This window comes from Trichechus manatus, unplaced genomic scaffold (genome assembly GCF_000243295.1).
Source record: "Trichechus manatus latirostris isolate Lorelei unplaced genomic scaffold, TriManLat1.0 scaffold00092, whole genome shotgun sequence".
NCBI classification, from domain to species: Eukaryota; Metazoa; Chordata; class Mammalia; order Sirenia; family Trichechidae; genus Trichechus; species Trichechus manatus.
Genome location: NW_004444028.1, coordinates 6,673,349 through 6,701,200, shown reverse-complemented (window position 1 = coordinate 6,701,200; position 27,852 = coordinate 6,673,349). Strand labels below are relative to the sequence as shown.

Here is a 27,852-nt window from a genome sequence, read left to right as displayed (position 1 = left end):
CGGCGGGCAGGGAGGAGCCCCCGGCCCCGCCCGCCCTCCAGGCCGACCCTCACTTGCCTGAAACCGGCTCTTCCTCGGCCGCCGCCTGCCAGGCCTTTTAGGGCCCGGCTCCCGCCCTTCCTGGCCTCGGCTCCTGGGCGGCGGCAGGCGTCGCCTCCGGCCCTGCGCGGTGCCCACGCGGCCAGTTGCGGCAGGCGTGCCTTGTGTGCCCCCGGGCCAGGCCCCGAACCCGGTGTCCCCGGGTGGGGGGGTGGGGACGCCACGGCCGAAGCAGCCTTCTCCGTTTGGGATCCGGGAGCCTGGTGCCAGCGAGACCTGGAATTTCCGGTCTGGTTGGTCTTGGGCCCCGCGGAGCCAGGTTGATACCCCTCACCTCCCAACCCAGGCCCTCGGATGCCCAGAACCTGTAGGCCGCACCGTGGACTTATTCTTAACCGAGGGGGTGAGTGAGAGGGCTGTTTCTGCAGGTCACGGGGGTGGATGGAGGTGATGCGGGTGTGACAGCATGTTGGTGGGGACGCAGACTAGATCGTTTATGCTCCTTCGCCCCCCTTGGCGCCTCCGCGGTTCTGATGTGGACCCAGCCCTTGTTTCAACCCTTCCCCCACTCCACTTGTCTTAAGCTTGGGTCCCTTCCTCCTTCCAAGCGCCACTCTTTCCTAACAGGTGTTGGGGGGACCCTGATGTGGCACCAAATGAAATGAACAAAGCTCCACAGCCCACAGGCCCCCCACCCGCCCCATCCCCTGGACTCCCACAGGTAATTAGGGAGGGAGGCTGAGGAATCAGCGGGGACTGGGGTGGGGGTTGGGGAGGCCAGGCAACCGGTCAGGAACAGGTTCCAATCTCTGGATTTTCCCACCCCCATCTGCTTTGGGGCAAAGTGCAGCTCCCTGCTGCCAAATTGAGACAGCCCCTGGGCTGTCCCCTGGGGCTGTCATGGGGAGGGGTATGTGGACTGCTGAGGCCCTTGAAACAGACTTATCCCCCTTACTTCAGCAGCTTGGGTTTCTGCCCCACCCGGGTTTCCCCCTGTGCTGAACTCTGGTCTCCCCCCTTCAGCCAGCGTTTCCCCCGGGGCAGACAGCGCCGGTGGTGTTCAGTGCGCCACAAGCGACCCAGATGAACACGCCTTCTCAGCCCCGCCAGGTGAGGGCCTGTGGGGAGGGGAGCAGGGGGCCTGGGTGGGAGCTGTGGAAGCCTCAGGCCAGTTGGGGTCTCCGATGGAGGCTGTGGAGGCCCTGTACCTGGCCCCCGTTTCCCGACACTCGCTGTGTTCTTCCATGCGGCTCTGCGCTCTGCGCTGTTGATTACTGAGGTGGCTTGCCCCTTGGGGAGCGTGCAGTTGGTGGGGGTGGCGTTCCTGGGGACCCGGTGCTGCTGAGAACTGGAGGCAGTGCTTTGGGCCCTGATGTCAACTCCTGCTTTCCTGTTTCCTCCCCTTACCGAGAGGTGGCCTTTCCCCTTCCCTGCCTTCTCCTTGGAGTGGCCAGAGAAACACTCCAGCTGGCCCTTGCTCTCCTCTTTTCCCCAAGTTCTTCCACTAAGTGGGAAGATTCTTGCCCTACTTCTTCCAGTTTTTTCTTTTCTCATCACTGTGGGGATAATTGTCTTCTTTCCTGTCCCCATGTGCTCTCAGGGAGGATTCAGGTCTCTGCAGGTAATTCTCCTTTCCTAATTCTGGACCTTCTCCTGGCCTCGCCCTCCCCTCCCCTCAGTCAGGGGCTCGATCCAGGGACTGGGGCTCTCCATGGTGGGGACTGGGTTGTTGTCCAGGTCGTCAGTCTGAGGCTGACCGATGCATGTCAGTGGCTGAGTTTTGTGGCGTGCGTGCATATCTGTCTGGTGACTGGGAGACTTGCATGTTAGGGGTTAGCTCTTCAGAACCTTAGGCTGGAGAGGTGCATGCTGGGGAGTGTTTGCCTGAAAGGGCCTTCCTTCAGTGTGATGCATCTGGGTGTCAGGGAGTTTCTGCAGAGGGCTAGTCTGGTGGAGGTTATGTGAGTGTGCGTGACAGCAAGAGAGTAAACGTACAGAACACAAAGCGTATATGTGAATACGGAGGGCACGTGTGAGTACAAGAGGCCGCTTAACCATCAGCTGGTCAAGTGGGTCTTGGAAAGAGCGATTCCTGTGCTCTAGTACGCCCAGTACTTCTCTCCAGACTGTAGAGACATTGTGGAATGGCCGTTCTGCAGCCCACTTCCTCCCCTTCCTGATGCCAACTGCCTGCCTCCCTCTTCACAGCACTTCTACCCCAGCCGGGCCCAGCCCCCGAGCAGTGCAGCCTCCCGAGTGCCGAGTGCAGCCCCCGCCCGCCCTGGCCCAGCTGCCCATGTCTACCCTGCTGGATCCCAAGTAATGATGATCCCTTCCCAGATCTACCAGGCCTCCCAGGGGGCCTACTATGTCCCTGGACAGGTGAGGCTGGAGGCTTGGGAGCTGGAAGCCACTGGGCCTTGTCCCCCTAGTCCTCGCCCCCATCCCCACCCTGACTCTCGGGTCTCATCTCTTCTCCAGAGGTGGGACTTCCTCTGGTCATTGGCCAGAGTTGGCTTGTCCTGTCCTGCCCTGCATTCTTTTTGTAGTCTGGTGTGGTGCCTGTAGCTCCCTCAACCCCTGTTCTCCCCGCCCCTCCCTGTTCTTCCCACCAGGGGCGTTCCACATATGTTGTCCCTACGCAGCAGTACCCTGTGCAGCCAGGAGCCCCCGGCTTCTATACGGGTGCGAGCCCTACAGAGTTTGGGACCTACGGTAAGCAGGGGAGGGAGTAAGGTGAGCGTGCGTCCCAGGGAGCGCCTCAACTGATCGGATTTCTAAACAGAAGGCCCTCCCCAGGCTCTGGGTGTACAAATGACAGGGTGAATAGGTGGCAGGGATTGTTGGTTGGGGGGGAGGATGTGACCCTATTGCCGAGCAAGTCGGTGTCTTCCCCAGGTCAGGGAATACAGGATCAGGCGCCAGCTGGAGGGCCTGCGGCACTCCCTGCGATGCTCCTTCCGTGGTTTGGGGGAGCCCTATACACGGATTTGGGGTTTTTTCGTATCTATTTTTCATTTATATTCTAGGAAAGGATTAGTCTGTCCTTTATGGCAGTGGTTTCCAAAATTTCTTGATCACCTGTCAGGAAAAATTTTGAGTATGTACCTCTAATCCATGTATGTTTTTGTTTGTTTATATACGCGTTAACTTGAACAAGGAACACACTTGTGTCGTTTGTGGAAACAAAAAGTGGAAATTATAGAGGAGACTAAAGAAACGTACCCCACTTTGGAGACCATTGCTTTAAGGAGTGGATTTTTAGTCATCTGGGCCCGCTTGAGAATGTTACTTTTTGTCTCCTTGCCTCTCAGCTAAGGGCTAGAGATTAGAGCTGGATTCAGCTTGGGTGGAACAGGGCTGGCAAATCGGTTTTCCTCACTGGTCGCCAAGGACCTGATTCTGTTTCAGGCTAAGTAGCTGCTGCTCCCTCAGAGTGTGTGGCTACGCATGGGGGGGGGGGGGCAGGCACACAGTGCCTTCCCCACTAGAAGAGGAACAGATCTGAGCCCTCCTGGTAATTGGTGTGTGGTGGGGAAGAGCTGCCTGCCTACAAGGCCTGTGTGTCAGTGTCAGGAATGCTTGTAAACGCAGCTCAGACTGGTTCCCCTGCTTTGATCGACACCTAATTCCCTGGGGGAGGAGGGCGGGGCAGGGCAAGGGGCCGCCTGTGCGTGAGGGAGAGGTTCTGGGATGCGAGGTGTTCAAGCAGGCATTTGTATGTGGTCGGGCCCTGACGCTGCCACCATCCTTCCCGTCCGTCTCCCCTTTCCCCCCAAGCTGGCGCCTACTACCCGGCCCAAGGCGTGCAGCAGTTTCCTGCCGGCGTGGCCCCCGCCCCGGTTTTGATGAACCAGCCACCCCAGATTGCTCCCAAGAGGGAACGTAAGACGGTGAGTAGCAGCAGGGGCTCCGGGACGGTCTGGAGGCGCCGGGGCATCGCTGGTCAGGAGCAGGACCCTGAAGGAGAATCTCAGCTGACGGTGGGCAGAGTGGGTGTCCGCGGAAGGCTGGGCTCTCTGTAGGGTACTCAGATTTCAGTGCAGGGAAGCTCATGGGAAAATGAGCCACCAGTGGGGAGACTCCTGAGACCTGGGCTCTGGGGAGCCCTGAGGACTGTGCTGGGCCTGGGGTTGCTGGGGGCTCGACCGTGGAAAAGGTCTGTTTTCTGTGCCCCCTCCCCCCACCGTCCCCCCTCAGCCCTGGAAGTTCTCGAGGCCGCCGCCTCTGCTTAGTTCTCCAGCCCTGGGCGTGGTGCCCAGAATAGGGTGCCAGGGCTGGGGAAGCCGCTGAGTCACCCTGGCTCCACCCACTGGATCTGGGCCCTGCCCCCAGAGAGCAGGCCGACCAGCCACCAGTGAGCCGGCTGGGGGTCCTGCACCCTGTCGAGGGCAGTCACTGACTTGGGGACTGCTGGTGGGACAGGGGTGAGGAGGGAGGGGCATTGTGATGTACCTGGTGGCTCTGTGAGGTCAGGGTCTCCTCGGGTGGGGACCAGGGCAGGGACTATAGGAGCAGCTGGATGGCTTGACAGTGGAACTCAGGGGCTTTCTGGCACCTGCCCGCCTGCTTCCCAGTAGGGGGTGGGGGGGTGGCTCGGAGTCTTAGGAGTGGGGGCAAGGTGGAGAAGTGGGTTCCCCACTCATGTCGTAGCTGTCTTTCCCCAGATCCGAATTCGAGATCCAAATCAAGGAGGGAAGGATATCACGGAGGAGATCATGTCTGGGGCCCGCACTGCCTCCACACCCACCCCTCCCCAGGTACTGTCTGCTCTTGGAGAGGTGGCTCTGGCCGGGGTGGCTCTTCTGCCCCTTGAGCTTTCCCTTCCCCTGAGGGCCTTATTTCCCTGCTTTCTTGGGTTTCTAGCAGAGCTAAAGTAGAAATGGTTCTAGGAAAGAAGGGGGTTGGGATTCTTCAGGGCGGCTGTGGTAACCCTTTGTGTCCTGCAGGCCGGAGGCGGTCTGGAGCCTCAGGCTAACGGGGAGACGCACCAGGCTGCTGTTGTTCTCCGGACAGGTGAGCGAGCAGGTGGGACAGAGCTTTTATGGGGCGAGGGGACGTGACGATTTAGAATGCTGAGGAGGGGGAGCGACTGGAATAGAGAAGAATGACATACGTTCCAGGTAGTAGGATTTTGAGGGTCGATTCAGTTTGGGATGAGAAGGGAAAATAGCTTAGGTGGGAGGAGATTGAGGGGGAGGCGTTAAGTTGGGGTGTCTTGGCTGGGGGGAGGAGGGGGGAGCAGCAGCAGTGAAGGGCTTGCTTTTTATGACTCATTTTTCCTTCCTGCTCTGCAGATGATCGGCCGCAGGGAGCCATCATTGGGGGTCGGCCAGGGCCGCCTGGCCCAGAGCACAGCCCTTCGGAATCCCAGCCTTCGTCACCTTCTCCAACACCGTCACCACCTCCAGTCTTGGGACCGGGGTCTGAGCCTAATCTGGAAGTCCTCTCAATTCCTGGGGACACTGTGACAACGGGGACGATCCAGATGTCGGTAGATGAATTGACCCCCATGCCCCGTGAAGCTGGGGAGCCCTATCGCCTCTCAGCAGAACCCACCGGCCTCTCTGAACCCATCCTGGAGGTAGAAGTGACGCTTAGCAAGCCAGTTCCGGATCCGGAGCCCTCTTCTAGTCCTCTCTCGCCTCCCTCCCCACTCACGTCTCACGAGGTGGAAGTTCCTCACGAGCCCAACGGCGTGGTTCCACCTGAGGGTCTGGAACCAGAGGTGGAGCCGAGCCCAGAGCTCGCCGCTCTGCCTCCTCCGGCCTGCCCCCCTGAGCCCCCCGTGCCCGTTGCTCCAACTGTCCAATCCGAGGAACTGCTCAATGGAGCCCCCTCACCCCCACCTGTGGACTTGAGCCCAGTCAGTGAGCCGGAGGAGCAGGCTGAGGAGGCCACGGCATCAGTGGCTCTCCCCACCGTCCTCGCTGCCGCTCCTGCCGTGGCACCTCCAGCCCCTTCCCCTGCTCAGGCGGAGGAAATGGAGGAAGAGGAACAAGAGGAGGAAGAAGCAGCTGAGGGTGAGAAGGGAGGAGAGGAACCGCTCCCCCAAGAGAACACCCCTGCCCCAGCCCACCTGTCCCAGAATTTGGAGGCAGCAGCAGCCCCCCAAGGTAGGGTGTGGTTGGGTGGCGGTGTGGTTGGGTGGTGGGGGTAGGGCCGGCTGGAGGGTGTGGCCCCTTCTCTCCATTGATGAGCTCCTGTTTGTGCCATTGTGTCTGGGTTAGAGAAGCGCTGTGATGGGGCCTAGGACAGCTGATGAAGGAATCGGCAGTCTGGAGAGGGTGTGCTGGAAATGGAGATACTGTGCTGTGGCTGCTTTCCATTTCTCACAGGGATTAAGAGTGCTCAGTAAATCATTCCCACCTTTGCTTTTATTTTTTCTTTTAAAAAGTGGCAGTGTCTGTGCCAAAGAGGAGAAGGAAAATGAAGGAGCTAAATAAGAAGGAGACTGTGGGAGACCTCCTAGATGCCTTCAAGGAGGTAAGAGCAGAAAGGAGCAGAGGGGAGAGGGCGGAGTTGGGGCATGGAAAAGTGGTCGTTCTGCAGCTGAACGCGGATGTTGTGTGGTTCCAGGTGAACCCAGCAGTTCCGGAGGTGGAAAACCAGCCTCCTGTGGACAACAGTCCAGGCCCGGAGCCTGAGGGCAGCAGCGTGCCCCCGCGGTCTGAGGAAGCAGACGAGACCTGGGACTCCAAGGAAGATAAAATTCACAATGCTGAGAACATCCAGCCGGGGGAACAGAAGTACGAATATAAGTCAGGTATGGTGGGGAAGGGCTGAGAAGGGTCGAGTGCTCGTACTCGTCAGGGCCCCAGGAGACGAGAGCGTGATTACTGTATCCTCCCTTCTTCGCAGATCAGTGGAAGCCTCTGAACCTCGAGGAGAAGAAGCGCTATGACCGGGAATTCTTGCTTGGTTTCCAGTTTCTCTTCGCCAGCATGCAGAAGCCGGAGGGGCTGCCGCAAATCAGCGACGTGGTGTTGGACAAGGTTGGCGGGCTTGTGGGGAGGGTGAGTTTGGGCTGGATGGTTGGGGAGGAGCCGGAGATTTGGAAGGAGTGGTCAGTGGCCCCAGGCTCCTCCTGACACCCTGTCTGACCTCTTCACAGGCCAATAAAACCCCACTGCGGCCACTGGATCCCACCAGACTCCCGGGCATAAATTGCGGCCCAGACTTCACTCCATCCTTTGCCAACCTCGGCCGACCGGCTCTTAGTGCCCGTGGGCCCCCAAGGGGTGGGCCAGGTGGGGAGCTGCCCCGAGGGCCGGTGAGTGGGCCTGCCTAGAGGGCGGAGGGGCATGGGCTGTGGGGATGGGTGGCTTCCTTCTGTCTCCTTGTTGGGGGCTGGAGGCTAGTCTCTCCCGGAGATGCGATGGTGTCAGGTGTTGTGCTAACTAGTCCTGAGTCTTGTCCCCATTCCTTGCTTATTAGCAGGCTGGCCTGGGACCCCGGCGCTCTCAGCCGGGTCCCCGGAAGGAACCGCGTAAGATCATTGCCACAGTGTTAATGACTGAAGATATAAAACTGAACAAAGCGGAGAAGGCCTGGAAACCCAGCAGCAAGCGAACGGCAGCTGACAAGGACCGAGGGGAAGAGGATGCTGATGGCAGCAAAACCCAGGTACCGGCAGCGTCTGCTCTTGGTGCCCGTTCCTTCTCCGGAAGCCCTGCCAGCTTTGTTTCTGTCCATCCGCACCACCGGCATGCGCCTAGCCCCTAGCACCCTCTCTCGTCCCTCCCCGTGGCCTCCGTTCTGAGAACCTCAGTGGATCCGGGTTTCTTCTCTGTCTCCCTTTTCCCCCAGGACCTGTTCCGCAGGGTGCGCTCCATCCTGAATAAGCTGACGCCCCAGATGTTCCAGCAGCTGATGAAGCAGGTGACGCAGCTGGCCATCGACACCGAGGAACGCCTCAAAGGGGTCATCGACCTCATCTTTGAGAAGGCCATCTCGGAGCCCAACTTCTCCGTGGCCTATGCCAACATGTGCCGCTGCCTCATGGCGGTCAGTTTCCACTGTCCTTGAACCCACTGTTGTTGCCAAGGCTCCCGCGTCTAGCTTCCTGCTTCTCTAGCCTGTGCTGTAGGTGGTGGTTAGGAAGAGGCACAGCTGGGGCCAAAGGTCTTGTGGGTTGGGTAGTTAAAGACCCCTAGACTGGGGGCAGGGTGGCTTCTCTCTTCACTGCGGGAGAACACAGAGCAGAGCCTTTTCCTTTCTAGTCTTCCCAGCAAACAGCCCAGAGCGCTCACAACGCAGTTTGCGCTGGACTGCTAACCTAACCCACCCAGCAGCACTGTAGAGGAAAGGCCTGGTGATCTGCTTCCATAAAGATTACAGTCAGGATAACCTCATGGAGCAGTTTTACTCTGAAACACGGGGTCAGCATGAATCAGAATTGACTCGATGACAGTGGTTTTTTTTTAAAGAGGGCCTTTACTGCTCTGGAGCCCCGGTGGCACAGTGGTTAAGAACTTGGCTGCTCACCAAAAGGTCAGCAGTTGAAATCCACCAGCCGCTCCTTGGAAACCCTACGGGGCAGTTCTCCTCTGTCCTGTAGGGTCGCTGTGAGTCGGAGTTGACTTGATGGTAGTGGGTTTGGGTTTTTTTTCCAATTGCTCGGGTCTAGTCTGAGTATGGTATGGCGTTCTCTCTGACCTGCAGCTGAAAGTGCCCACTACAGAAAAGCCAACAATGACTGTGAACTTCCGAAAACTCTTGCTGAATCGATGTCAGAAGGAGTTTGAGAAAGACAAAGATGATGATGAAGTTTTTGAGAAGAAGCAAAAAGAAATGGATGAAGCTGCCACGGTGCGGAGACCACCACCCACTCCCCCACGTGCCCCTCCTCCACCCAGACGTCCTGAGGCTGCTCAGCTGTAGGATTTGGGGTGGGATGAGTGGGGTATTATTGGCGTCTGGGGGGCATGTTTCTCTGTGGGAGTGCTATGGGGAAGAGGAGGGTTATGGTGGAGTGGCTGAGGACCTCCTTGACGTGATCTGTGTTCTGTGATCTGTGACTGGCAGCCAGAGGAACGAGGGCGCCTGAAGGAAGAGCTGGAAGAAGCTCGAGACATAGCCCGGCGGCGCTCTCTTGGGAATATCAAGTTTATTGGGGAGTTGTTTAAGCTGAAGATGTTAACTGAGGCGATAATGCATGACTGCGTGGTCAAACTACTTAAGAACCATGACGAAGAGTCCCTTGAATGCCTTTGCCGTCTCCTAACCACCATTGGCAAAGACCTGGACTTCGAGAAAGCCAAGGTCGGGCACGTGGGGTGTTGGAGGACGGGTCGGAGTGTTGTGGGGCCCCGTCCGCTGCCAGTCTTCTCGTTGGGCCTGGGTCCCCGTCCGCTGCCAGTCTCCTTGTTGGGCTGTTGGGCCTGGGTCCCCGTCTGCTGCCAGTCTCCTTGTTGGTCCATTGGGCCTGGGTCCCCCATCCACTGCGAGTCTCCTTGTTGGGCCTGGGCCCCCCGTCCAATGCCAGTCTCCTTGTTGGGCCTGGGCCCCCCATCCAATGCCAGTCTTCTCGTTGGGCCTGGGCCCCCCATCCAGTGCCAGTCGTCTCGTTGGGCCTGGGCCCCGTCCGCTGCCAGTCTCCTCATTGGGCCCGGGCCCCCGTCTGCTGCCAGTCTCCTTGTTGGGCCTGGGCCCCGGTCCACTGCCACTCTCCTTGTTGGGCTGGGCCCTCGAGTCACAGAGATGGAGCTGAGGGCCTGCGGTTGGATTTTGGGTACTAAAGGCTCAGTTTGCTTCTCTCTAGCCGCGAATGGATCAGTATTTCAACCAGATGGAAAAAATCATCAAAGAGAAGAAAACGTCGTCCCGCATCCGCTTCATGCTGCAGGACGTGCTGGATCTGCGACGGGTACGTGTCCCTGTCCCGCTCCTTGTCAGCTGTTGCCCATTCCCAGTACCCCCATGGCTGTGAGGTAAGTATCTCAATATCTTGAGATAATCGCCCTGCGACTGGCTTGTCCCCACAGAGCAACTGGGTGCCACGCCGAGGGGACCAGGGTCCCAAGACCATTGACCAGATCCACAAGGAGGCTGAGATGGAGGAACACCGGGAGCACATCAAAGTGCAGCAGCTGATGGCCAAGGGCAGTGATAAGCGCCGGGGCGGCCCCCCAGGCCCACCCATCAGTGAGTTCCAGGCTGGGCTTGAGAGGGGGTGAGGAACAGGTGCTTTCCACTGATGACTTCCTGTTAGTGCCACGTGTCTGGGCCACTGAGACCCCATGATGGAACTGAGGATCTGAGGAAGGGATGGTGTTAGTGGCTCAAGGGGAAGGGGCTGGCACTTCCCCATTATCCCAGTACGGTCTCCTTTTTGTCCCAGGCCGTGGTCTTCCACTTGTGGATGATGGTGGCTGGAACACAGTCCCTATCAGCAAGGGCAGCCGGCCCATCGACACCTCACGACTCACCAAGATCACAAAGGTAGGGTGGTGTGTGTGCCGGAGGTGGTGGTTGTGGAGGAGAGGGTCAGGGGGGTTCAGACGGCATTGCACGCACAGCTGCATATTGCTCCCGCCTTTTCTGAGGTGGGAAGGTGGCAGCTGAGTTGCTCCTCTCAGACTAGTCGTGTTGCCAGAGACTGGGCTGCCATGCTGCCCAACCCCAGGCTGCGTTCACATCAGCCTCGGCCAGGGCCGGCAGGCCGGCACGCACGTTGCACGCCGCTTCCCCTGTCGCCTGCCTCTGAGCGTCCCACGAACCGAGAACACTTCTTACGTTTTTAAATGGTTGGAGAAAGAGAAAAGAGGATGTTCTGTGATGTGAAAATTTCAGTATCTATAAGTAAAATTTTACTGGAACACAGCAAGCCCGTTTCTGTATGTATTACCTGCGGCTGCCTTCACACTGTAACTGCAGAGTTGAGTGGTTGCAAACATAGCTCTGGTCTGCAAAGCCTAGAATGTCTGCGCTCTGGCTCTTCATAGGAAATGTTTGTCCATCTCTGGGCGAAGCCATTTATAGCCTGTGTGGCTGTACGTGGTGGTGCTGGCTGGGGGCTTGGGCCAGGTCCTCTCCATGACTTGACTTTCTCTCCTCTCAGCCTGGCTCCATTGATTCTAACAACCAGCTCTTTGCACCCGGAGGGCGGCTGAGTTGGGGCAAGGGCAGCAGTGGAGGCTCAGGAGCCAAGCCCTCAGATGCAGGTATGGAGGCTACTGTGATGAGCGGGGTGGTTATTCACGTGAGTGCTCTGGAGGGCTGAGCCTTGTCTACAGGGGAGCTTTTAATACAGCGTGGTTAGGTGGTGCTGGAGGCCTGCACTTGGACTAGGGGCTGAGCTGCTTTGTAGTTGGGGCTGGGACCAAGTGTCCTAAACCATGAAGTAAGAGAGAGCATGCGAAAAGGTAGAAAGAGTTTAATCTAGTCTTTCTGTCTCTCCAGCATCAGAAGCTGCTCGTCCAGCTACTAGTACCTTGAATCGATTCTCAGCCCTTCAGCAAGCAGTCCCCACAGAAAGCACAGATAACAGACGCGTGGTGCAGAGGTGAGGTTTCGTCCGTGTCTTTGTTTTTCCACCAAGAGTACTGTGGCTGGATCCTGGTTGTTTCCACGGGAATTCCTTACAGCTTAATGCTTGGGGCCCCTGACTGAGGTTAGGGGCATGTCCTGCTGCCAAGGACAGGCTCTAGCAGCTATTCAGCTGTTCGGTGATTAGATGAGAGATCGCCTGGGGGTGCAGGTGGGGGACAACGAGCCTGTCTGTCTTCCAGGAGTAGCTTGAGCCGGGAACGAGGTGAGAAAGCTGGGGATCGGGGAGATCGCCTGGAGCGGAGTGAACGAGGTGACCGTGGGGACCGGCTCGATCGTGCACGGACCCCTGCCACCAAGCGGAGCTTCAGCAAAGAAGTGGAGGAGCGGAGTAGAGAGCGGCCCAGCCAGCCCGAGGGGCTGCGCAAGGCGGCTAGCCTGACAGAGGACCGGGACCGCGGGCGGGATGCCGGTGAGGCCCCGGGAGAGGAATGGAGATGGGTGTTGGCTAGTTTGGGACTGACTGGTCCCCGGACAGTGCCACGGGTGCTCTGAGCTCTGTTTGCCGGGAAGACTAGATGTTCCACCTCTGCTCCATGTTCTCCCGCAGCGAAGCGAGAAGCCACCATGCCCCCAGCCAGCCCCCCAAAGGCGGCGCTGTCTGAGGAGGAATTGGAGAAGAAGTCCAAGGCCATCATCGAGGAGTATCTCCACCTCAACGACATGAAGGTAGGCAGGGTAGGGGTGTGAATGACGAGGAGGGGGCTGGCACCGTGGGCCCTGGGGTCTGGGCCAGGCTGACGGCGCTCTCCCTCGTGTGCCTGCCCCACAGGAGGCCGTCCAGTGCGTGCAAGAGCTGGCCTCCCCATCCCTACTCTTCATCTTCGTGCGGCACGGCATCGAGGCCACGCTGGAGCGCAGCGCCATAGCTCGGGAGCGCGTGGGGCAGCTGTTGCACCAGCTGCTGTGTGCCGGGCGCCTCCCCACCACTCAGTACTACCGAGGGTAGGCCTGCTGCCGCGGCTCGCGCCCTCGCCCGCCCACCAGTGCCCCTGCTTTGCGGAACCCCTTGAGCCTTGGGGGAGAGCGTAGACGCCTCAGTGGGTCCTGGTGGGGGTGTGACACGCTTGAGGACAAGAGGTGGTCTTAACTTGAGACGGTCGCCCGTGTCGAGAAGATGTTTCTGTGGCACTCCACACTCGATCCTTCAGTGTGGTGGGTTACCTGGGTGGGCGGCGGCCCAGCTCGTCTTCCCCGGCGTAGCTTGACTGAACTTCCGTTGCAGGCTCTGTGAAATCCTGGAACTGGCTGAGGACATGGAAATCGACATCCCCCATGTGTGGCTCTACCTGGCGGAACTGGTGACGCCCATTCTGCAGGAAGGTGGGGTGCCCATCGGGGAGCTGTTCAGGTAAGCCCCCCTTGTGGAATTCAGGGTAGGTAAAGACGAGAGAAGGAGCCCTGGGGGCACGGTGGTTTAGCGCTCGGCTGCTAACCGAAAGGTTGGCGGTTCAAACACACCAGCCGCTGTGCGGGACAAAGATGTGGGAGTCTGCTTCCATAAAGATTACAGCCTTGGGAGCCCAGTGGGGCAGTTCTGCTCTGTCTTTAGGGTCGTTATGAGTTGGAATCGACAACAACGGGTTTGGTTTTAAAGATAGGAGGAACGGGAGATGGTGGGGAGGCGTGGAGGATCGGATGTCTGGGTCTGAGCAGGGATGGGGTAGTGTTGAGAGGGCTTGTGGACACTTTTGTTTTCTGGTAGGGAGATCACAAAGCCACTGAGACCCCTGGGCAAAGCTGCTTATCTGTTGGTGGAGATCCTGCGGCTCCTGTGCAAAAGCTTGGTGAGTGAGGCCTCTTGGAGGGTGATGTCGTCAGCGTTCTTCGAACAGACACCGTGAGAGCTGGCCTGCTGGCGGCGGTCCTTGTTTGGGCGGGGGTAAGGGTGACGGTAGTGCCATGTTGGTACCTGGGAGGGGAGATGTCGAAGCTGGCAGTCTCCTCGGACGGCTTCCTGTCTTGAGTTCTGGCCAAGGCTGGAAGGGAATCAGAGCCTCTGACCCATGATTAATCCATTCACTGAGCATGCCTTTTTTGAACATTTATTGTACATTTATAGATTAGGCATTGGGGATACAGCAGTGAATAAAATGGGGTAGTAGTTGGCAGAAAAAACAATAAGAAATGACAGCCTAATAAAAACAACAGTGTGAAGTAAAGTAGTCGGACCGGTGTCTGAGTACTGTGCGACGGGAGATGTGCGTCCGTTTGGTGAGGTTGCAGACTAGGCTCCTGGAAGGGCCTGAAGCTTCTTTGTGAGAGTTGGTGGCGACTGGCGAGTGTAAAGCCACAAAAAGTGGCAGGAGGCAAGTTGGGTGAGGGGCTTAGTGGTGAGAAGTCGGAACATGTGGCTTCAAAGAGCTCAGCTCTCTGGAGCTGGAGGGACGAGACTTCCGGTTAAAAGGAGTTGTTCTTTCCGCATCAGATTTTGTTTTTTTAACGTTTTAGATAGAAATATGTACTGGTACGATGTCCGATTGCAAGAAAGCATTTGTTGGAACTGCTTGGGTGTCTCATGGGAATATAAGGTGCCAGAGATTGCAGAGCGTGTTTATGCGTTACTAAGAAGGAGAAGACTTAGAGTCGTACTTTAAACATGTAGTGTTAAAATCAACCCTAAGACAAATCAGTTTTAGCAGTGCTAATGGTGTGAAGAACTGGGCGTCTTTAAAATCCATGAGCTACAGTCATCTTTGGTTGTTAAGGGCTGAGGTCGTTATTCCCGACATCTGTTTGTATGAGAGAGTTAGTTGAGTAACTAGTTGGCAGAGAATAAAATAAGAAATGACAGCTTAAAAACAGTGTGAAGTAAAGTGTGAGATAAAATGGATGCAGCAGTGGGGTGTCAGCACTGTGAGGCTGCAGGGTGTCCGTTTGGTGACGGTGAAGCTGTTTTGTGAAAGTTAAGGGTGACTGACAAGTGTGAAGGCATCAGGCCTCTTGCCCCTTAGAGAAAATGGGCTCTAATGGCTGTTCGTGTGAGGATTTGTCATCTGCTTCTAAAATTTTCAGAACTTAGGAACCAGATGAGCGTACTTGCTAGCAATGATCTTCTTCTATAAGCATTTATTTGGAGTAATGAAGAATCAATCTGTTTTAGGGGGAAAAAATGTAGGTGAGAGTAGAAGGTTAGAATGAGGTATTTGGATTTGGTCGTTGACGTTTGGAGTTCCAGTATTCTTAGGGAATACTGTGAGAGCTAGCTGACATCTTTCTGAGAGGCTTTTAGGACCTAGAGGTCATCTTCCCGCCCTCGTCTTACAGCAGGGTCCCTGGGTAGTGCAGAGGTTATCTACTCTCGACAGCTAGCCAAAAGGTTGGCAGTTCGAGTCCGCTCAACAGTTGTTGAAAACCCTGTGGAGCACGGTTCAGCTCCGACACACGTAGGGTGATTACCCTGAGTCAGAAAGTAGGGGTAACTGGTACTCATAGTCTGCTAGCACCGTGGTGGGTGAATTCTTATTTATGTGGGTGCTTATTTGGCTGACGTTGGGGCCCTGCCCTGTAGGCATGGAGGGACAGGAGGACAGTGCTTGTCTGGTATCTCTGTGGCATCTTTGGAGCCCTGGTGGCACAGTGGTTAACAGCTCAGTTGCTAACCAAAAGGTTGGCAATTTCGAATTCACCAGCTGCTCTTTGGAAACCCTATGGGGCAGTTCTGCTCTGTCCTATAGGGTCTCTGTGAGTTGGAATCGACACGATGGCAGTGGGTTTGGGTTGGTGGGGTATGGCATCTTCAGCCCTTCCAGGCACCCAGTGGACTTCCTGTAAATACTTGGAAGGTGACCGGTGTGGAGCTGTAGGTCCTTGGAGAGAGAGACAGCATTGCTGAGTAGGTCTTGTGTTTTCCAGGGTCCCAAAAAGGTGGGGACACTGTGGCGAGAGGCTGGACTCAGCTGGAAGGAATTTCTCCCTGAAGATCAGGACGTCAGTGCATTCGTCGCTGAGCAGGTTTGGGGCTGGGGTTCACGGTGGCATTTCGGGCTGGGCCTTCTCCCCCTTGCTTCATCTCTCACGGTGTACCTCCCCTCCTAACTGGCATTCTCGGCCGCAGGAGGTGGAGTATACTCTGGGAGAGAAGGCAGACACCCCTGGCCAGAGGGAGCTCACCTCCGAGGAGCTGAGCAGGCAGCTGGAGAGACTGCTGAAGGAGGGGAGCAGCAACGAGCGGGTGTGCGACTGGATAGAGGTATGTTCTGCTGGCTCTTAGGGGAGAGGGGTGAGGAAGGAGGGGTTTTTTTGGTGTGAATGGGGTGGGAGAAGTGGTGGCGCGAGTGGTTAAGCACTTGACTGACTAGCAGCCGAAAGGTTGGCTGTTTGAACCCACCCAGAGGTACCTCGGGAGACAGGCCTGGCGGTCTGCTTCCAAAAGGTCACGGCTTTGAAAACCCTGTGGAGCACAGTTCTACTCTGCACACATGGGGGCGCCATGAGTCGGCATCAACTTGAAGGCAACGACCACCAGCAGCAGGGGCTGGGAGTGGGGTAGCAAGGATGGGGACGGAAGGGCACGGGTCAGGATTCACGGACCGTTCTTCTCTCCTGCACAGGCCAACCTGAGCGAGCAGCAGGCGGCATCTACCACGTTAGTTCGCGCCCTCATGAGAATCGTCTGCTATTCCGCCATCATCTGTAAGGAGCTAAGGAGATGGCGGGGCGAGACGTGGCGGGAGGGAGGTTTGTCTGCGCCTCTGGTTCTGAGCTGGGCTGAGGTGCGTTGTTGGCTCACTCCCGCCGTCCTCCCTGTAGTTGAGACCCCCCTCCGAGTGGACGTCGCGGTGCTGAAAGCACGAGCGAAACTGCTGCAGAAATACCTGTGTGACGAGCAGAAGGAGCTGCAGGCGCTCTACGCCCTCCAGGCCCTTGTAGTGACCCTGGAACAGCCTGCCAGTAAGAGCCAGGCCGCAGGGCGGGGGCCGGGGGTGAGACGGCTGCAGGTGGTGTGGGGACCCAAGAAAGCTGGGCAGTCAGTCACTGGAGAGCAAAACGCCCTACGGTTTGATTCCTTCCCTACGACACTGGTGTCCTTACCTGCAAGTGCTAGGTGCCAGGAGTGCAGAGGTGGTACGTGACAACCTCTTCCAGGTGGCTCGTGTCCCTCCGTCTGGCACAGGGCTGAGGTGCTTTGCTTCGCTTGTCTCATGAAATCGTCACAACTACGGTTAGGGTAGATGGTGTTATCTGCCATTTCCGTAGCGGAAGACTGAGGCTTAGGTTAATGCGCCTGAAGTTGTACTCCTTCAACAGGTGGGTGTGTGCCAGGCACTGGGATTTTAGCGGTGACTGAGTCAGGCGCAGTTCTGGTGCTTGTAGAGACTGTCACGGAGTCCGTGACAGTGTGCCGAAGGTTGGAAGATGAGCCTTGTGGGGTGCTCTCTGCGGGGGTGCAGGGGTGCACCTAGTCGGAGGGATGTTGGTGAGGTACTAAATGACACGTGGCGGGGAGGAACGGTGCGTGTGAAGGCAGACGCAGCAACCAGGCGTCACTGAGGCAGGATGGGGCTGGAGAGGGATGTGGCCAGGTCGTGCAGGGCCATGGGGAGAGTTCAGGGCTTTATCCTATGGGCAGTAGAAGGCCTTTGTGGGATTTTAAGCAGGGAATTAAAAAATAGGTTTTCTTTTTAAGGTCGTCCTGGCCGTTAGTGGGGAGAGTGGTTTGGAATGGGCTGAGGATGTGTGGTGGATCAGGAGCGTGTTGGTGGTGGCTGATGGCAGTAGAGTTGAGAGAGGAACGAGCAGATTCAGGAACGATTTAGGAAGTGGAATTGACGGCTTTGGGTGTCACTGGCCTGGGGAGGGGGCCTGTGAGAGATTAGAATCAGTCAAGGATAACCCTCAGGATGGGTTCAGCGGGTGAGGCCATCTGCTGGGACCATTCACTGCAGTAGGGAACCCTGGATCAAGATGAGTTTGATCATATGGGTTTGTGGTCGCAGGCTGGTTGGGGATCAGAGATGTCACATAAACACAGCTGGCTATCTGGGTCTGTTTGCAGAGGAGTGAGCTCGGGGCTGGCAGCAGCTGGTGGGTTGCTGGTACATGATGTGTGCAAACCCTAAGAGTGCATGGGATTGCCCTAGGGAGAGTGACGAGGGCCTGGGATAGAACCCAGAGGTACGGACACAGAGGACTGGGCCCTGTAAATAAAGGATGGTAATTTTAGCAGAGGGAAATAGTAGTGCTAGCCGCTGCTTGAGTTCCTAAGAGCAGGCCTGAAAGTCAAGGGCCTCTGGAGCACAGACATGGAGGTTGTCCTGGCAAAGACAGTATTTGGTGGAGCACAGACACGGAGGTCGTCCTGGCGAAGACAGTATTTGGTGGAGCATGGGGCAGCATGTGGATTAGAAAAGACTGAGGAATCCTTGAGTGAGACTGGAAAAAAAGAACCAGTGTAGACAGTCTTTTGTGCGGCTGTAGGAGACTGTGGTTGAGCGGGGGTGGCTGCTTGTTGTTTAGGTGGTGAAACGGGCTAGAAAATCCGGGGCAAAGTGCATCATGGGTTGTATGGGGTGCCCAGGGCGGGTGGGCGTGGGGTTTGGAGCACAAGTTTGGAATGAGTGAAGGATTTGCTCCTGCCATTGCTGTGGGATGGGCTTGGGAGGGGGCTGTGGATTTGAGGGTGGGCGTGCCCTGAGGAACATCCTGGCTGTAGCGTTCCATAGATGGCTTAGTCAGGCTTTAGCCAGGTCTGGATAGATCTGTGCTTTATCCGTCTCACCCCTCTGCTTCTCTTTGCTTTTAGGAGTGTGAAACGTAGTTTGGAAAGACGGGACAGTGCAGGGTGGTGAACGGAGCAGCTTATGTTCGGGGGTTACGGGACAAATGCCTGGGAAGGCTGCCCAGCAGCCGGGGGTGGAGGCAGCAAGGTCAGAGCAGGCGGTGGTGGAGCTGAGCGAGAAGACAAAGGATGGTCCTCACAAAGGGTGTAGCACGTTTAAGAGCCTGGAGACCAGCAAAGGGTGTGTATGTTCAGGAGAAGTACGGGCAGTAAATGAACGTAGGGAGTGAGTTCGTCAGGGCTTCGTCTGGGGGCAGGAGCCCTGGTGGTGCAGTTGGTGAAGAGCTCGGCTGCTAACCAGAAGGTCAGCACTTCGAATCCACTAGCTGCTCCTTGGAAACTCTATGGGGCAGTTCTACTCTATCCTATAGGGTTGCTATGAGTCAGAATCGACTTGGCAGCAAGGGGTTTGGTTGATTTTTTTTAGTCTGTTTGGGGGCCAGTGAATGTTCCAGGTTACACTGTTGACATTCGTGAGTGAGAGATCTGGAACTTCTGTGATTCTCCCAGATTCAGGAAGACTAAGTTTGCATGTCATTTTCCCCATTAAGTAGATGATGGGTGGAGAAGGTTGAAGTGGCAGAGATGAGGCTAGGCTGGTGTGTACGGTCTGTTCCGAGGCCAAGTGACTCATGCCTGCACAGCAGTCTCCGGATCATGAGATCAGCCGTCAGCCTGAGACCTAGTCAGCCCCTGTGGGTCAGTGGAGCTCTTGCCTGTCTTTCCTTGGGAGAGATCCCTGGGGATGGGCTGGGTGACTACGCCAGCTGCCTCTAACTGCCATGCTGCCTGTCTGCAGACCTCCTTCGGATGTTCTTCGATGCCCTGTATGACGAGGACGTGGTGAAAGAAGACGCCTTCTACAGCTGGGAGAGTAGCAAGGACCCCGCTGAACAGCAGGGCAAGGGTGTGGCCCTGAAATCTGTCACAGCCTTCTTCAAGTGGCTTCGTGAGGCTGAGGAGGAGTCCGACCACAACTGAGGGTGGGTGGGGCCGGGGACTTGGAGCCTCACGGACATGAGGATGGCTCAGCCAGCTGCCTGGACTGCAGGGGGGCGGCAGCAGCGGCCGGCGGCCTGGGCGCCTGTAGTGCGGTGTGTCTGAGCTAATAAAGTGGCTGAAGAGGCAGGCTGGCGTGGGGCTGCCTGGGGCCCCCCTCCAGGATGCTGCCAGGTGCCCCTCCCTTCCCCTTGGGGCACAGAGATATATTATATATAAAGTCTTGAAATTTGGTGTGTCTTGGGGGGGGCACCACTGCCTGCCCCTGGGGTCCTTTTTTATTTTCTGAAAATCACTCTTGGGACGGCCGTCCTCGCTGCTGGGGGCATATGCCCCAGCCCCCACACCACCCCTGCTGCTGCCTGGGCAGGGGTAAGGGGGGGGCACGGTGCCTGTAATTATTAAACATGAATTCAATTAAGCTCACTGCCTCTCTGCTTTATGGGCTGCTCCCTGTGAAGAAGCGTGTGGATAGGTGGGCAGCCTCCTTTCCAGAGCTGGCACTGTAGCACTTCCCTATGGCCTGGCACCCCTCCTGCCTCTTCCCCTGTCCACGACCTCGGGGGCTGGAGAGGGCTGGGCCCCCGAGGTGGGCAGGGGGTAAAGGGAGATAGGTAGCTGTGGGGTGGCTGATGGACGCGCCCACCGACCGGCGTAATGCCGACCTGTGTGAAAGCCTTGGGCGTCAGCCTGTCCTGGCTGGAGAAACCCTTTTACGGCTTCAGTTCTCGCCTGTAAAATGAGGTGCCTGGACACAGCGCGGTTTTCGACCCGCGTGTAGTGTGACTGGGCGGCGCAGGCCCGGAGTTTGCTCCTCCCGGGTCTTCAGGACTCGCTGCGGTCCTGGGAGGAGGAGCGCGCTGCTGCTCTCGGGCCCCAGGCCTCCCGTGCGTGGCCGTGACGTCGCCCCGCCCCGCCCCGCCCACCGGGCGGTGACGCCGCGGCCACGCCCTCGCGCTGACGTCACCGGCCCGTTTCCCTCTCCCGGCAGCGGCGGCGGACGCGCGGCTCCCACCCCTCCCCTCGCGGGCTCTCCTCTCCCCTCCCCTCCCCGGCGGCGGCCGCGGCCTGACCCTGTGCAAGGCGATGGCTCGCGCCACGAGCGCGGGCTAGCGGGCCTGGGGGTCCGGCCATGGGCTGCATCGGCTCGCGGAGCCCTGCGGGTCAGGGTAAGAGGCGGAGGCCGGCCACGGGTCGGGGAGCCGGGTTTCAGCCCTCGGTGCGCGGGCCGCGGGTGGGTGGGGGCTTGAGGAGGGGTCGGTGTCGGGGGTGGGGTGGGGGAGGAGCCTGCATCAGGGAGGCGGGCCTGGCAGGAGGAGGGAGCGGAGAGGGGACTAAGCCGGCTCCGGGTCGCTCCCTTGGCCTGCCCGCTGCTCGGCTTTGCAGAGCAATCTCGTCGCTTTCCGCCTGCATCCCCACCACTGAGGGTGGCAGGAGGTGCCCGGCCTCGGGAGGGACGAGTCAGCCTCCTGCCCTCACCCTCAGCCCAGGGCGACTGGCCTTGCACGCCCACACAACCTCCCTCGCCCGGTACTCCGCCCTCCCTGTCCTGGGAGTGGCCCTTTGCTGGGAGCCTGCCTCCCCTAGCAGTGTGTCCCTGTCCCTTAAGGAGGTGGTCAAACACTGGGCAGCACCCAACCACAGAGTTGTTGCCTAAAACTTACTCTCCCTTCCGGAGTCAGCTGGTTGGTGAAGGGGACTGGGGCCTCCTTTGGGGTACCTGTGAGCACCTGATTACCTCTCACTTCTCACAACTGTTTAATTTTCTTCCCCCACCCACCTACCCCTAACAAAAACAAATGGCCCAACCTCAGAGGGAGGCCACCCATCAGGGCTGCCTTCCACACCCACCTGCTGGCCCCTGCATGTGCCTTGGTTCCTGGGGGTGGTGTTGCACTCTGGGGCCTGGCCCTGGTCCTGTGCGTTTGAGGTCGGCCGGCTTCCTTTATTTCAGTGCCAGAGTTTCTCTGAGCCTAAGACCAGGCAGGGACTTGTGACATTGAGGGCTGGGTTTGGAATGGGTCCCAAGCCTTCAGAGTAGTTGGTCAGACACACAGCCCTTAGTGTGGTTGCTACTTGAGGTTCTCTGGAGCTGAGACTCTGGCTGGTATTTGTACTTCCCTTGGGTGTCTGTGAAGAATTGTGGGATTTGTAGTTCTAAAAGAACCTCACAGCTATTGAAGCTAGAAGCAGCAGACTGCTGATACCACTGGCCTGGCTAGGGCTCGGAGTCAGGAAGGCATCCCCTCCTGTAGTCAGGGAAGTTGGGCTGACCTCAGCACTGGCCTTGAGAGCCCTGATTAGGTACCAGCTGGGGGCCAGGGGTGGCCTGTAACCTCATGTCTTCCTTCTGGTTGGTAGTGTTTCTGGGGACCATCAGCTGGCTGAGGCTCAGGGACAGAGACGGCTGCTCCAGCTAAAGGTCAGTTGTGATGAACACTGCCCATTGGCACTGTCTAGGGGATGGGCCTCCGCTCCCCGAGCCCCAGAAAGCTTGGCTGGGCCGCTCGCACCCCCACCTCCTTGAAGCCACGAGGCAAGAATGTTCTCCTTATGTGACTAGGCACAAGTTCCAAGTGGGGAGGGGACTGGCTCAGCATCCGGAGCCAAAACAGGAATAGAACTGGGAGCTGAGCCTCGAGTGGTTCTGGGCTTTTGGTTCTCGGCATCAACACAGCCAGTATGCCTATGATTTCTGTGCTGGGCAAAATGTTTGTGTGGCAGCGTGAAGGGCCTGGAGGACGATGGACTTGTCAGACAAGTCGCAGAGGTGAGACTAGCCACAGGAGATGGGATCGGGAGGTGATGGGTGCTCAGGTGGCAAGAGGAAAATCACTCTGGCTTGGAGGTTGGGAACCAGGCGGATGCAGGGACAGGACCTGGGGCCAGAGAGGGCATCAGGGAAAGGCTGTAGAGGACCGAGGTGCAGATCAGGAAAAAACGGGTTTGTCATTAAAGAAGCTGCTGAGGCTGGCGAGAGGAAAGAACTGAGGCAGTGAGGAGAGAGGAAGCAGCAAGCTTGCTGAGGATCCAGAGTGTTGGCGGGGCCGGGGTTAGTGATGGTGGTGGAGGGATTCCTGGTGCTTTCCAACAGGAATGGGTAGGCTGGGAAACCGGGAGAAGGGTCAGAATTTATCAAAGTTTGGGTTTCTTTCTGGGGTTTAGATGGTAAAATATATCCAGAGGAGGAAGGTGGCCGGCGGGCTGCCACAGAATGGCCCTAGAGGCATATAGGGTCAGGGCTGTGGGATACGGGTCTTCAGAATTAAGGAAAGCACCAGGTAGGTCGCTGGTATTCTGGGAGGTGGGGGAAGGGTAAAGAGAAGTGGTAACGGCGACACTGGATGAAAATGGGGTCCTGGCAGAAGTGGGGGCCCGGCTGAACAGCCTTTCCCCCACCCCTCAGTAGCCTCGGACCCCGCGTGGGCTGTGGAGTGGATCGAACTTCCTCGGGGCCTCTCTCTAACCTCCTTGGGATCTGCTCGGACCCTCCGAGGCTGGAGCCGGTCCTCTCGCCCTTCCTCCGTGGACAGCCAGGACTTGCCAGAGGTGCTGGGCCCCTAGCGTTGTGGGGGGGCTGCATTCACATAAAGGGGATCTGTATCTCTGCATCCCCACCCCCGCCTCGCCAGCCTGCTCCTGGCTCCCTTTCCTGCGCGCGGAGGCGCTATCCGGCCGGCTGGGCCGCACGCCGCCCCCGCCGGGTCTGCTCCGCTCAGCGCCGTGCCAGCGGGCGGGCCAGCTCGCGCCTCCGGCGCTGACGTCAGCGCATCCCGGGCCGTATCCCGGGAGACCCTGTTGCATGGTGATGGGTTGCCAGGGAGACATACACCTTTTCGTCGGGCCTCGGCCGGCCGCAGCTGCGCAGAGCGCTGGGCACGGATGGCGGCGGCTAGGGGGAGTGAAGGGAGGGAGGGCCAGCGAGCCAGGAAACACCCAGCAAGGGCTCCTCCTCGCAGGCCTGGCCGGAAGCTGCCGGCGCCACCCTGGGGGCCCTGCCCATCAGGTACTGAAGGGGAGGGACTGGGCGGGCCTGAGGTCAAGGAGCAAGTGGAGGCCCGCTTGTGAGGGCTGGGAACGCGATCTGGGAGAGCTGGGCAGTGCGGGGAGGGGGCTGTGCCTCTGACTTCATTCATTCACTGAGAGAAACATTTGCGGGGGCTGGCCAAGGCGCTGAGCCAGGTGAATCAGACTAAGGCCCTGCTACCTGGAGTTCCCTCAGGAGAGATACACTGTGTGTGTGTGCGCGTCTGTGTGTCTGGGGGGCTGCAGACGGCGTAAAAGAGGAGGGGAGAAGACTGGGCTGAAGGCACTATTAGGAGGTGGCATTGAGTCAGGCCTTAGATGGTGGGGAGCATTTTGTGAGGCGAGGCTGGCATTCTTAGCCCAGGGGAAAGCTGGGTTCCTGTGCCCGGAGGAGGGCTGCCCCCTGTCAGAGAAGGTGGGACAAGTGGGGTTTATTGGGTCGAGGAGATCAGCACTGGATCAGTGCCAGGCTGGCCTGGAAGGAGGCAGAGGTCTCACAGTGGGGGCCTGCAGTACCTGGGTGTGAAGCTTGCACTTACGTCATTGGGAGGTGGGGGTACCCTGAAAGGATTTTAAATGAAGAGGTGCTGTGACTAGTTGCACCCCGGGAAAATTATTTGTTTACATTTATACTTTCCCTCATTCATTCAGCCTATGTTTTTGGGAAGGTTGCCCTGTACCAGGCACCGTGCTGGACACGGGTGCAGCAGTGACCAAGACAGATGGAGCTGAAAGACCTACAGATCAGTGAGGGAGACCGACGGAGAGAAGAACACGCACCAAATAGACTGTGAATGGGGCACATTGTTAGAGAATAGTGATTTGTTAGACATGACTGAGAGGATGGGTCACTGACAGTGGTTAGGAAGGCTCCTCAGGGGAGATAGTTCAGCTAAGACCTAAAGGACAAGAAGGGAGCCACCAGCCAGCCACGGGAAGAGAGAGACAGAGACTGTGTGGTGTGTGTGATGATACAAACATCACTGTAGGCTGAGAAGATAGCGTGAGATTGAGGAGGCTGGGGACCACTTGTGGTAATCTGGGCAGGAGGCATCGCGGGCTCTTGAGGAAGGGCACTGGCAGCAGGCGTGGGAAGAGCCAGGATAGTATCGGAGGCAGTTTGGAGGTGGGATCATTAGGTCTTATCAACAGATACGGGCAAGCAGAGCTTCGGCGGAATGATGGGAACGCCAGCCAGGGTGAAGGATGGTGGTGATGCAAAGTGAGGAAGTCAGGAAGTGGGGCCAGATGTGGGGAGAAGGTGCTGGGTTCGATTTTGGTCAGGCTGAGTTTGGGGCTTGGTGGGCCGTCTAGAAGCAGCCTGAATGTGGTTCTGAAGACTCAGAGGAGGAGGGGGCAAAGAGGAGAGGACCTTGGGGAAGTCCCTGATGCCGTACGCTCCCCCCTCCTCTTCTCGCCTCTTCTCACAGGGCTCACTCCATGCTCTCCGGCCTGCCTCCTTCCCTGGGAGGTGGGAAGGTAGAGGCTGAGCGGCAGCCCCGCTCCACAGGGCCTGCTGGAGTCTCCGTTGCTCCCTGGGAGGACGTAGTTGGCCGCTCCTAGCTTGTTACCCTCTTACATTTCCTGGCAGCCACGGGCCATGTATGCTGGCCTGGTATCCTTTGCCAGCTCCCGACCCCGTGGGTGGGGTGTGGGCATGTTGGGGGTCACTGCTGTCAGAGGGCACCGACCCTCTGGTGATTGTCACCCAAGGTGAATGTTGGAGACACAGTCGCGATGCTGCCCAAGTCCCGGAGAGCCCTAACCATCCAGGAGATCGCTGCGCTGGCCAGATCCTCCCTGCATGGTATGCCCCCTCCTGCGCCTCTGGCCACTGGGTCCTTTCCCCTCGCTTTTGCACGTGCCCTTCGGGACTGCACCCTATGACCTCTTGCTGGGCTCTCCCGTTTCCTCCCTTTCTCACATGGCTCTGGCCCAAAAGCCCACGTAGACCCGAGCCACCACCACCCCGCCATCTGCTTGCCCGGTGCTCCCTGGCCCATGGCCTTACCAGCCTTCTCCACTCTGCCCCTCCTCCAGGTATTTCCCAGGTGGTGAAGGACCACGTGACCAAGCCCACCGCCATGGCCCAGGGCCGAGTGGCTCACCTCATTGAGTGGAAAGGCTGGAGCAAGCCGAGCGACTCGCCTGCAGCCCTGGAATCAGCCTTTTCCTCCTATTCGGACCTCAGTGAGGGCGAGCAGGAGGCTCGATTTGCAGCAGGTGGGTGGCGGGACACGTTTGTCATCGGGGTGCTCCCTCTCGTCTCCTGGGGCCTGACGTGGGGGCTGGATCCTTCCACACCCTGGTCTCTTCCCTGTCCTGGCTCCAAGCTGAGCCCTAATCTCAGATCACCTCTGCTAAGGAATTTTGTGTCCTCCCCGCAGGAGTAGCTGAGCAGTTCGCCATTGCAGAAGCCAAGCTCCGGGCATGGTCTTCGGTGGATGGGGAGGACTCCACGGATGAATCCTATGATGAGGACTTTGCTGGGGGAACTGACGCAGGTGAGGGGCACCCCTTGCTTGTGCTGCCAGCTGGGGTGGAACTGCCTGGTGGGCCCCGTGATTCAGAGCTGTATCCACAATACCCTAAGCCTTTGGGAGGGGAGGGGAGAGGGATTAGGACAGGACGGCCATCCACACTCAAGGATGGGTAGTCAGGTGCTGAGCTTCTCTGCGGCTGTGTCTCTGCCTGTCCAGCAGACTGGCTGCCTGTGCAGAACAGAGGGGTCCCGGGGCTGTGGCCACAGGCAAACGGGAAAGCATGCTGGGCCTGGAAAGGCTCTGGCTTCAGCCCAGCATCCTTGCATTCCAGCCGAGACCTGCCTGGCGGCTTTCTCTGGGCCAGTGTAGGCCGAGGGGCCCCTGCGGGCTGTGCACAGCTGCACACCCCTCCTTTCATCATCCACTCCCAAGACTACGCAGCCCAGCCGACTCTCTGTAGCTTCTGGGCTCCAGCAGTCACTGGCCTTTGAAGATTGCCTCTACCCTCCCCCACCCCTCTAGCTAATTAACAAGCCCCCACGGTGGGCAGCACACTAGAGCAGATCAGAGGCCGCTGCTGGGGTTCCGGGGGTACTGATCTGGATGCCGAAGGCCGGGAGGGAGCCCTAAACCAGAGCGTTTTTGTTTGATTGAGTTCCAGGCCTGCTTCGACCCCCGGGATAACAATAATAACTAACGTTTATCTAGGGCCGCTGTGCAAGTTAGAAGGCCCCCCTGCCGTTTCTCTGGGCGGTGCCAGGGCTTGCTGCTTGGTGAGCAGGGTGTGGGGTGGGCTGGATTTCAGCCCTCACTCACGGCCTTGGACAGGCTCCCCTTGTGCAGCGCACAGCCTGCCCAGCCCTCCGTGCTGGCTCTGCATCTATTGCTCGTGCACTGTGTGCCACACTGTTCCCTCAGCCGCCTCGGAAGGTAGGCGCTGTTCGAACCCTCAGTTCACCCTTAAAGAAACGCAGGCACCGAGAGGTTACATGACTTGCCCGGGGTCACCACGCTCATGGTCCTCCGCCACCCCCAGTGTTATGAGGGAGGGCAGAAGGGGGCTGGGAGGGGGAGGAGGGATTGGGTATAGCTCATTGAAATGGGGCCAGCAGAGCCGTCTTTTCTCTCCCCACCAGATGTATCTGGGCAGCTGCCCCTGGGGCCCCACCTCCAGGACCTGTTCGGTGGCAGGCGCTTCTCCCGGCGCCAGGGCTCCGTGGAGCCTGAGAGCGACTACTCGCAGACCGTTTCCCCAGACACCCTGTGCTCTAGTCTGTGCAGCCTGGAGGATGGGCTGCTGGGCTCCCCGGCCCGGCTGGCCTCCCAGCTGCTGGGTGATGAGCTGCTGCTCCCTAAACTGCCCCCCAGCCGGGAAAGTGCCTTCCGCAGCCTGGGCCCATCGGAGGCCCAGGACTCACTCTACAACTCGCCCCTCATGGAGTCCTGCCTTTCCCCCGCCGAGGAGGGGCCAGCCCCTTGCCAGGACTGCCAGGCGCTCTGTCCACTGCCAGTGGGCAGCTGGGAACGGCAGCGGCCAGCCTCCGCTGTGGCCTCCTCTGGGGTGGTGTCCTTAGAAGAGGAGGGGGCAGGGCTGGAGGAACAGTGACCCACATCCTGCCCGGTGGTGGCACAGTCCCCTGGCTGCTGCCGGGGGCAGGGCCTTGGTGCCAAGTGTGGCTCCAGGCTCCCAGCCGAGCTCCGCAGCCTGGAGGGCTCCCGGCAGCACTAGCTCCTCTGTCGTGTGTTTTGCATGAAAGTGTTTGGAGAGGAGGCAGGGCCCGGGCTGGGGGCGCATGTCCTGGCCCCACTCCGGGGTTTGCCGGGGGTTGCCCGGGGCCCCGAGGCATGGCTACAGCTGTGGCCGGCAGTGATGTTCATGTTCTTCAATCAAAACAGCCACACACACGTTTCCTCCTTGGGTGATGTGAACCCTTAAGGGGATTGTCCTGACTGGGCTGCGGGGCCGGCTCTAGT

The 27,852-nt window shown here is 58.4% G+C and overlaps 2 protein-coding genes and 2 non-coding genes across 5 annotated transcripts; all 4 read left to right on the top strand.

The window, feature by feature from the left end:
• The first annotated feature begins 677 nt into the window (after positions 1-677).
• EIF4G1 (eukaryotic translation initiation factor 4 gamma 1) lies at positions 678-19,824 on the top strand. 2 transcript variants are annotated; one of them, XM_023736801.1, is made up of 31 exons: positions 678-760; positions 1,063-1,149; positions 2,248-2,421; positions 2,655-2,754; positions 3,820-3,932; positions 4,707-4,799; positions 4,989-5,055; positions 5,337-6,155; positions 6,437-6,525; positions 6,619-6,805; positions 6,901-7,034; positions 7,154-7,312; positions 7,477-7,665; positions 7,849-8,046; positions 8,704-8,850; positions 9,067-9,303; positions 9,803-9,907; positions 10,026-10,185; positions 10,382-10,482; positions 11,102-11,204; positions 11,443-11,545; positions 11,772-12,001; positions 12,140-12,258; positions 12,362-12,534; positions 12,815-12,940; positions 13,295-13,376; positions 15,445-15,543; positions 15,647-15,781; positions 16,143-16,224; positions 16,342-16,482; positions 19,170-19,795. In XM_023736801.1, exons 1-31 carry the CDS (start codon positions 701-703, stop codon positions 19,349-19,351), a joined length of 4,794 nt encoding a protein of 1,597 aa, XP_023592569.1. In that variant the 5' UTR covers positions 678-700; the 3' UTR covers positions 19,352-19,795. The 2 variants fall into 2 exon arrangements, with proteins under 2 accessions (XP_023592569.1, XP_004382330.1); XM_004382273.3 differs by having other exon boundaries at positions 684-760; positions 7,480-7,665; positions 19,170-19,824.
• On the top strand, positions 6,227-6,306 carry LOC111821613 (small nucleolar RNA SNORD66). Its single transcript, XR_002824977.1, has one exon. It is a non-coding gene; the product is annotated as a small nucleolar RNA SNORD66 (small nucleolar RNA).
• LOC111821612 (small nucleolar RNA SNORD66) lies at positions 10,230-10,305 on the top strand. Its single transcript, XR_002824976.1, has one exon. It is a non-coding gene; the product is annotated as a small nucleolar RNA SNORD66 (small nucleolar RNA).
• Positions 19,825-22,051: 2,227 nt separating the features above from the next.
• On the top strand, positions 22,052-27,638 carry FAM131A (family with sequence similarity 131 member A). Its single transcript, XM_004382269.2, has 6 exons — positions 22,052-22,139; positions 22,776-22,918; positions 25,109-25,202; positions 25,436-25,618; positions 25,783-25,899; positions 27,015-27,638. Exons 1-6 carry the CDS (start codon positions 22,052-22,054, stop codon positions 27,482-27,484), a joined length of 1,095 nt encoding a protein of 364 aa, XP_004382326.1. The 3' UTR covers positions 27,485-27,638.
• Positions 27,639-27,852: the final 214 nt, after the last annotated feature.